This window comes from Oncorhynchus kisutch, linkage group LG30, assembly GCF_002021735.2.
Source record: "Oncorhynchus kisutch isolate 150728-3 linkage group LG30, Okis_V2, whole genome shotgun sequence".
Taxonomy (NCBI): domain Eukaryota; kingdom Metazoa; phylum Chordata; class Actinopteri; order Salmoniformes; family Salmonidae; genus Oncorhynchus; species Oncorhynchus kisutch.
The window spans coordinates 40854317-40863987 of record NC_034203.2 but is presented as its reverse complement, the minus strand read 5'-3'; the positions used below and the strand labels follow the sequence as shown (position 1 = coordinate 40863987).

Below are 9671 nucleotides of genomic sequence, written 5' to 3'. Positions count from 1 at the left end.
ACACTGTGGCTGGATTAACGAGAATTTTATCTTTAAAATGGTGCCTAATTGATGATTAGAATTTTCCGCCCTGAAACATATAATTGTATGGAATTGATTAGAATGTATAAAATCATAATCAATAAATGTGTAGTCCTAGTCAGAAGTAGGGTAAAGACCATATGTGTTTATGGTATTATAAACAGACTGTCTGAGCTTGGTGCCGACCTGACTGGAGATTGGGAGAGAACGGGGAATACGTGTCAAGAACAAGGTCACAAAGCTCTGGCGGCTGGGTAGAAGTATGTGTGTGTGTGTGTGTGTGTGTGTGTGTGTGTGTGTGTGTGTGTGTGTGTGTGTGTGTGTGTGTGTGTGTGTGTGTGGGCGCGTGAGAAGTCCGTATAAAATGAATTGTTTTGTATTCTTGACTTTAGAACGTTCTCTGAATAAACTGTACTAACCTTTTTGTATAAGCTGAGACTTTGACTTATTATTATACCCATGGTCTTACAAACCTCGGGAATTGGTCAGAGCTATTAATCGATTGTTATTATCATTGGGATTGGAAATTCTCTTATCACTAATACTTGTATGTTTGAGAAATGTTATTTATGAGATTTCTGTTGCTTTGTATTTGGCACTAGCGGAACCCCAGTCCTAGACCGGTTTAGTGGGACTTCCCTATTGGGATAATTGTTAAGACGTTGGTGTCTCCCGTGCGAGACCAGGGTTCAGATTCATTATCAATTTGAAGGTGACCTCAATCTTGGTATCTGAAAACAAAGAGAAGATGACTCTGTATCAAGGAAACTTGTCTTAGCTGCTTGAATCCAAACCCTCTGAAAGACAGCCATACCGTAAAACTTGAATTAATAGACTGGGTGTTTATTTACTTCAACACTCAACACAACCGGTGCTTATTAGAGACAGCAAGCTTTACTGCATTACACCAGTAGAATGGCCCTCTGATGTACACCAATCATCAGTGGTTGCTCTGCTCTGTACTTAATTCTGTTTCTAACCTGTGAATAAAGTTGGGGTTATGACCCAGATTTGATAGGAAATGAAAGTGTAAAAACAAAATATACAAGGTTAGTAGGCCAAGTTAATCTAACACATGACCTAAGGCTCCAGTCTTCCTAGTCCTAGTCGGAGTCCCTATACACACGCTCCATCTAGTGTCTAAAATGATCATAACATGAGACGACAGCAAGCTTTTCTGGGAGGGGCCACCCTGAAAGAGACATGAGCTCCCTTAAATGTAACTTTGTGGGGGTCTTTAAATCAACCATTCTCCTATTTGTTTAAAATTAAACATTTGCACATCTATAATAGTAAATATGAAAATACAATCTTATTCCAAGGTTCATCTGCCTCACCTGAAGCCCATTATTGTGGGAAGCTGCTGTAGACCACTAAGTGCTAACAGTCAGTATCTGGATAATATGTGTGAAATGCTATGTGATATCAACAGACAGGTATATTTTCATAATATAGTGTATAAGAGGTAATACAATACATTTTGTAGTGATTCATATGTTGATTCATATGTTGATTCATATGTTGATGTAAAGAATATTTGCTGGTCTGTGGTGTGTAATGAGGCGAAACCAGACACTGCCCTTATTCACATTTATAACATGGTTTATTCCAGTTACCCATTAAGACAATGACTGTAAAAACGGTTAAATCCCCTTGGAAAATGTGTATGGTTGAGAGGGATGAGGTAAAAGGAACGGCAAATAAGTCTGGCAGCACAACCGATTGGCAAACGTACTGCAACTTGAGAAATCATGTGACTAAACTGAATAAAAAGAAGAAAAAACTACACTATGAAACAAAGATTAATGATACAAACACTTTGATTTTTTTCATTGTCAAGATTTGCAAACTTAGGCATGATATGCCAGCAACAAACACTGACACTACACATCCAAGTATATCTGAACAAATTATGAAATACAAGCATTGTCATTTTGATTTCCATAAAGTAAATGTGTGGAAGAGGTGAGAATTATTGTTGTCTATCAACAATAACAAGCCTCCGGGGTCTGACAACTTGGATGGAAAATTACTGAGGTTAATGGTGGACAATATTGCCACTCCTATTTACCATATATTTAATATAAGAAGACTAGAAAGTGTTTGCAGCCTCCTGAGTGGCGCAGCGGTCTAAGACGCTACATCGCAGTGCTAGAGGCATCACTACAGATCTGGGTTTGATCCCAGGCTGTATCACAACCAGCCAGGATTGGGAGTCCCATAGGGCGACGCACAATTGGCCTAGCATCGTTCGGGTTTGTCCGGGGGGACTTTGCTTGGCTCATCGTGCTCTAGCGACTCCTTGTGGTGGGCCAGGCGCCATGCAGGCTGACCTCATTTGAATAGTGTTTTCCTTCAACACATTGGTGCGGGCGGGTGTTAAGAAGAGCGGTTTGGCAGGTCATGTTTTGGAGGATGCATGACTTGACCTTTGCCTCCTGTTGGGGAGTTGCAGCAATGAGGCAAGATCGAAATTTGGGGAGAAAAAGGGTGTCAAAAAAAGTGTTTCCCCTCAAAAGAATAGTAAAGCCGCCATTACTGGCTCAATCAGCCTGTTACCAACCCTTGGTAAACTTTTGGGAAAAATGGTGTTTGACCAGATGCAATGCTATTTTACAGTAAACAAATGGACAAACGTTCAGCATGCTTATAGGGAAGGACATTCAACAAGCACAGCACTTACACAAATGACTGATGATTGGCTGAGAGAAATGATTGATACAAATATTGTAGGGGCTGTTTTGTTAGACTTCAGAGCAGCTTTTGACATTATCGATCATAGTCTGCTGCTGGAAAAACATATGTGTTATGGCTTTACACCCCCTGCTAAAACATATGTGTTATGGCTTTACATCCCCTGCTATATTGTGGTGCAATGGTGAAGCTGCAGAACCTATTGAGACTAAATGAAACAACATAGACTAAATTGAGTTATTAAACTGTTAAAATATTGTGGGAAAGGCAGACATTTTATATAAAACATTGGATTTCTGTCACTCAAGTTTCATAATAATCATTTTTTGTTTTCAGACCCTTTCTTTTGGTAGGCCGACAAGGAAACTCGACGTATCTCGACGACTGTGCGTTGTGTACTACCTTCCGCATAACTTTTGATTGACAAAAAAGACACTGAAGCAGAAAATGCAGAGATACAGACTACTGCCGCATGGAGTTAATACGGTGCCTTCAGAAAATACTCACACCCTTTGAGAAATAGCATACAGGGCCTTCAGAAAATATTCACACCCTTTGAGAAATAGCATACAGGGCCTTCAGAAAATATTCACACCCTTTGAGAAATAGCATACAGGGCCTTCAGAAAATATTCACACCCTTTGAGAAATAGCATACAGGGCCTTCAGAAAATATTCACACCCTTTGAGAAATAGCATACAGGGCCTTCAGAAAATATACACACCCTTTGAGAAATAGCATACAGGGCCTTCAGAAAATATTCACACCCTTTGAGAAATAGCATGCAGGGCCTTCAGAAAATATTCACACCCTTTGAGAAATAGCATACAGGGCCTTCAGAAAATATTCACACCCTTTGAGAAATAGCATACAGGGCCTTCAGAAAATATTCACACCCTTTGAGAAATAGCATACAGGGCCTTCAGAAAATATTCACACCCTTTGAGAAATAGCATACAGGGCCTTCAGAAAATATTCCCACCCTTTGAGAAATAGCATACAGGGCCTTCAGAAAATATTCACACCCTTTGAGAAATAGCATGCATTGCAATATAAGACAGAGTGAATGACTATCACCAATAGGTTAATACTTAACGTGTGTCTTAAGTTCAGAATCATCTCTGAGAGAACACTGTGTCTGATACACACAGGAGCTTGATAACAACTTCTCAAAGTAAGAGCAAATTCCCTGCCCTTTTAGCCAAATTCAAGTGGGAACGCACCCCAATCCTGAACTAACATTTCTTTGCACTTTGCTAGTGATAAACAAAAACAGCAAAAACAAACCCAGATTCTAATCTAATCTGGGTTTAGATTAGTGTTGTACCAGATCTTCAGTTTCTTGGCAATGTCTCGCATGGAATAGCCTTCATATCTCAGAACAAGAATAGACTGACGAGTTTCAGAAGAAAGGTCTTTGTTTCTGGCCATTTTGAGCCTGTAATCAAACCTACAAATGCTGACGCTCCAGATACTCAACTAGTCTAAAGAAGGACAGTTTTATTGCTTATTTAATCAGAACAACAGTTTTCAGCTGTGCTAACATAATTGCAAAAGGGTTTTCTAATGATCATTTAGCCTTTTTTAAATTATAAACAGAATACCCAACACTCCCCTATAAATCAACACATTGTGTGGGTTTTCCCTAATGTGGACCAGAGAATGTTGGGTTATTGATGGGTTCTCTGCGTCAACCTGGAATCAGGGGTAGATGTAACATAGTCAAAGTAAATCCGGGAACTACAATTAGTATGGTAATGTATATTATGATTCGTATTGAATTGTGGATGTCCATCATCCATTTCTGATACGAATTACAATTCTATGATATGTTACGAATTGCAAATCATACAATATATTGTACGACTTGTAATTCGTACAATATGTAACTCATTTGCAAATGTATCATTATGTTACGAATTCCAATGTTTGGCTAGGTGTTAAATTCGGGTTAAGGTTATGCTAGCATGCAAAGTAGTTGTAAAGTAGCTTTAAAAAAGTAGGAAGTAGTTACAAAGTTGGTAGTTAGCTAAAATGCTAAAGTTTTCCATGATGAGATTTGAGCACACAAACGTTTGGGTTGCTTGACATTTGTTTTATACACCCAATCAACCACCCTACTTCTGTCTCAAGTAACATTCTGTCTTATGTAATTATATTAAATATAACAGATCATACTCCTTTCAGTGTCTCAGATTTAATTAGACTATATTACGTCTAGTATATGAGACCAGGCTGTCAGCGTAGGCTACTTGAAAAATTGAAATAAACATTTTGCTTGGTGCAGGACAAGTACGGACAGGCTGCCTCGATATTAGAGCAAGTGGAACTTTGAACCATAACCTCTTCATATTCTGAAACAATAATGCTGCTTCTAGGCAATCACAAAGCAAACAACCTCCGAGGAGGGGAATGGACAAAACCTGGATTTCAAGTTACACAAGACATTCAATTCGGCTGAATAAGGAAGTTGAAGGACAAATCCCGAAGTTACCCTTCAACAAGACGGTTCGGCTGAATAAGGAAGTCTCCCTTCAATTGTTTTTATCGTTTCGCAGCGGTGGTGAGTGGAGACCGAGTCGCTCAAGAAAATGGAATAAAATAGTCTACCCATTTTTTTTAACTGCATGTTTTACGATAACTTCTGCCACCGCGTAAGGGCTCCGGAGTGATCTTATATAGGGGATAGTCTAGTCTAGTGTAACACTGTCTTTCTCATAGACTGGAGACTTTGAAGAATTACTCGTTTTTTTGTTTGTTCATATATTAAAGAAGTCTAGGAATCTAGTATTATTTATATACTACATTTCTATCATTGGCTTCCCAGGTAAATGGCTGCTTATCTTGACGATAAGCGCCAAGACCAGTATAATAAGGAAAAGGCAAAAATGATCGATAAACAGATTGAAAAAGATAAAAAGATTTACCTAAGAACTAAACGGCTACTAGTATTAGGAGCAGATGAATCTGGGAAAAAAACGATAGTCGAACAGATGAGATATTTGAATGTAGAATGCCCCGAAGAGGCGAAAACGCGTTTTCAAATATCAAAACAACAATGTTTAGAGACACATTGCCAACAGGACGGTATCTTTTGCCATTTGTTTAGTGTTAAAGGTCAAAGGAAAGAAAGCATGAGGAAGTGGTTACAGCATGTTTCTGATGTTACTGCCATTATTTTTGTGGTGGACAGCAGCAGCTACGATATGGTGAGCCGGGAAGACAACGTGACCAACAGGCTTCATGAGGCACTACACCTGTTCAAGATCATCTGGAACTACAGGTGGCTGTTAGGCAGTGCCGTCTTCCTCTTCCTGAACAAACAGGACCTTCTAGCTGAGAAGGTTTTGGCTGGGAAATCTAAAATTGAGGACTATTTCCCAGAGTTTGCGCACTATACTACACCTCAAACATCAGAACCAGGGGAGGATCCTCGTGTCTCCAGGGCACAACACTTCATACTAGAGGAGTTTCTGAAGATCACTACAGCCAGTGGAGGTGAAAGGATCTGTTTGTTCCATTTCACATGTGCAGTTGACCTGGAAAGCCTCCGGCGCACAGTCTTCAGAGAGTGTCTTCGAAGAGTGTGAATTTTCATTGTTGGCATAAAGACTGTAAAGAATGTTTACTAGTTCAAAGCAGAGACTTCTATTTACAAGACTCAAGTGAGCACACAAAATATGTATTTTCAATGTATTTTCAACATCTTTTACTCATGAGTGCAAAATCTGTCTCGCCAATGTTTGTCTGAGCCCTGCTTAAAGGATGTATAGTCTTAGGCCTATTTTTGAATTTTTTAAATAATTTGTTAAATCCATTTTATTTTTAGTTTCGAACCATTTTGAAATGTTGATTCAATGGCACACATTGGCCCCTTTTTATTTATTTATAGAAAGACCCATATACAGTAAGGGTCTTGGGGAGCCGGAGTAGCTTCCCAGGCAAGAGGGTCCGAGGCACTCTCTGACTGGAGACAGTGGCGACATTTTGAAACTTCCGGATCTGGTGTTGTATGCCTTTTTGTTTACAAATGCTAGCTAGCTACATACATACATGCATACATACATACATACATACATACATACATACATACATGCATGCATGCATGTATGCATGTATGTATGTATGTATGTATGTATGTATGTATGTATGTATGTATGTATGTATGTATGTATGTATGTATGTATGTATGTATGTATGTATGTATGTATGTATGTATGTATGCATGCATGCATGCATGCATGCATGTATGTATGCATGTAGCTAGCTAGCATTTGTAAACAAAAAGGCATACAACACCAGATCCGGAAGTTTCAAAATGTCGCCACTGTCTCCAGTCAGAGAGTGCCTCGGACCCTCTTGCCTGGGAAGCTACTCCGGCTCCCCAAGACCCTTACTGTATATGGGTCTTTCTATAAATAAATACATACATGTCTGGCTGGTCTGGTGTTCTATACTTTACGATGCATTTTTTTTTTTTACGGCAGAAGCAAACATGTCTCTATATGAATTGCAATTGCCAGAACTTGCAAGACCTTGAACTGCTCTTACTACTCAGGAGGAGGAGAAGGAAGAAATTAAACAACTGAGAAAATGGCCAGTTCGTCCACTGAAAACTAGAAGAGGGGATGATGGAGAAGACAAACTTGTCCAACCGATGAGAAGCATTGTTGAGGAAAGACATTTTCAATACTTTCGGATGTCGGTTGCCAGATTGGACAACTTGTTTCAGCGGCTTGCCCCTCACCTCTCGTACGAGAGAACTCACGGCTTGCCCCTCACCTCTCGTACGAGAGAACTCACGGCTTGCCCCTCACCTCTCGTACGAGAGAACTCACGGCTTGCCCCTCACCTCTCGTACGAGAGAACTCACGGCTTGCCCCTCACCTCTCGTACGAGAGAACTCACGGCTTGCCCCTCACCTCTCGCACGAGAGAACTCACGGCTTGCCCCTCATCTCTCGTACGAGAGAACTCACGGCTTGCCCCTCACCTCTCGTACGAGAGAACTCACAGCTTGCTCGTAAGTGCTGCAGAAAGGCTGTCTGTGATCCTTCCTGTTTTTGGCGAGTGGCAGCACACAGCAAAGTATTTTTTAAATGTTATTTATTATTATAATTTTTTTAACCTTTATTTAACCAGGCAAGTCAGTTAAAGAACAAATTCTTATTTTCAATGACGGCCTAGGAACAGTGGGTTAACTGCCTGTTCAGGGGCAGAACGACAGATTTGTACCTTTTTCAGCTCGGGGGTTTGAACTTGCAACCTTACGATTTTACTAGTCCAACAGCTCTAACCACTAGGCTACCCTTGCAGCGAGTTATAAGCTAGGAATCTCAACAGTTTGTGCCATCTTCACAGAAGTGTGCCAGGCTATCTGGCATGTCCTGAAGGAGGATTTTGGGGACTTCTCGCCAGAAAGTTTGGGGATCGTGCAGGAGCTGTTGACTGAAAAAAGTATTCCCCCTATTCGCGTCCGAGCTCCGGCAAACTCAGGCAGCGAGTACTACAACGTCACAGGCCTTTTCTCAATGGTCCTGATGGTAGTCTGCTACGAAAGGTACCGCTTCACCATGATCAACGTGTGAGCATATGGTCGCAATCTTCTAACGAAGCAAGTTTGGCTCATCCTGCCGCTACCAAGGCCAGAGTGCTTGTCGTTGACATGAAACAACAATACAGATGTAACAGCACAACAGAACAGATAAACCCTTTTCTCATGTTAAACACCAGTGGTGCAACTAGTGCTTTATAACTGAACCAAAACTGTGGAATGAGGCACTGAACCAAAACTGGTGTGAGGGACTGAACCAAAACTGGTGTGAGGGACTGAACCAAAACAGGTGTGAGGGACTGAACCAAAACTGGTGTGAGGGACTGAACCAAAACAGTGGAATGAGGGACTGAACCAAAACTGGTGTGAGGGACTGAACCAAAACAGTGGAATGAGGGACTGAACCAAAACAGTGGCGTGAGGGACTGAACCAAAACAGTGGCGTGAGGGACTGAACCAAAACAGTGGCGTGAGGGACTGAACCAAAACAGTGGCGTGAGGGACTGAACCAAAACAGTGGCGTGAGGGACTGAACCAAAACAGTGGAATGAGGGACTGAACCAAAACAGTGGAATGAGGGACTGAACCAAAACAGTGGCGTGAGGGACTGAACCAAAACAGTGGCGTGAGGGACTGAACCAAAACAGTGGAATGAGGCACTGAACCAAAACAGTGGCATGAGGGACTGAACCAAAACAGTGGAATGAGGCACTGAACCAAAACAGTGGAATGAGGGACTGAACCAAAACAATGGCATGAGGGACTGAACCAAAACAATGGCATGAGGGACTGAACCAAAACAATGGCATGAGGGACTGAACCAAAACAGTGGAATGAGGGACTGAACCAAAACAGTGGCGTGAGGGACTGAACCAAAACAGTGGCGTGAGGGACTGAACCAAAACAGTGGCGTGAGGGACTGAACCAAAACAATGGCATGAGGGACTGAACCAAAACAGTGGCGTGAGGGACTGAACCAAAACAGTGGCGTGAGGGACTGAACCAAAACAGTGGCGTGAGGGACTGAACCAAAACAGTGGCGTGAGGGACTGAACCAAAACAATGGCATGAGGGACTGAACCAAAACTGGTGTGAGGGACTGAACCAAAACAGTGGCGTGAGGGACTGAACCAAAACTGGTGTGAGGGACTGAACCAAAACTGGTGTGAGGGACTGAACCAAAACAGTGGCGTGAGGGACTGAACCAAAACTGGTGTGAGGGACTGAACCAAAACAATGGCGTGAGGGACTGAACCAAAACAGTGGTGTGAGGGACTGAACCAAAACTGGTGTGAGGGACTGAACCAAAACAGTGGAATGAGGCACTGAACCAAAACTGGTGTGAGGGACTGAACCAAAACAGTGGAATGAGGGACTGAACCAAAACAGTGGAATGAGGCACT

The 9671-nt window shown here is 41.6% G+C and overlaps 1 protein-coding gene across 1 annotated transcript; it reads left to right on the top strand.

Annotated features, from left to right (window-relative positions):
* Nucleotides 1–4992: 4992 nt before the first annotated feature.
* Nucleotides 4993–6808, top strand: LOC109875168 (guanine nucleotide-binding protein G(s) subunit alpha-like). Its single transcript, XM_020467391.2, has one exon. The coding sequence runs from the start codon at nt 5547–5549 to the stop codon at nt 6303–6305; it is 759 nt and encodes a 252-aa protein (XP_020322980.1). The 5' UTR covers nt 4993–5546; the 3' UTR covers nt 6306–6808.
* The last annotated feature ends 2863 nt before the right edge of the window (nt 6809–9671 follow it).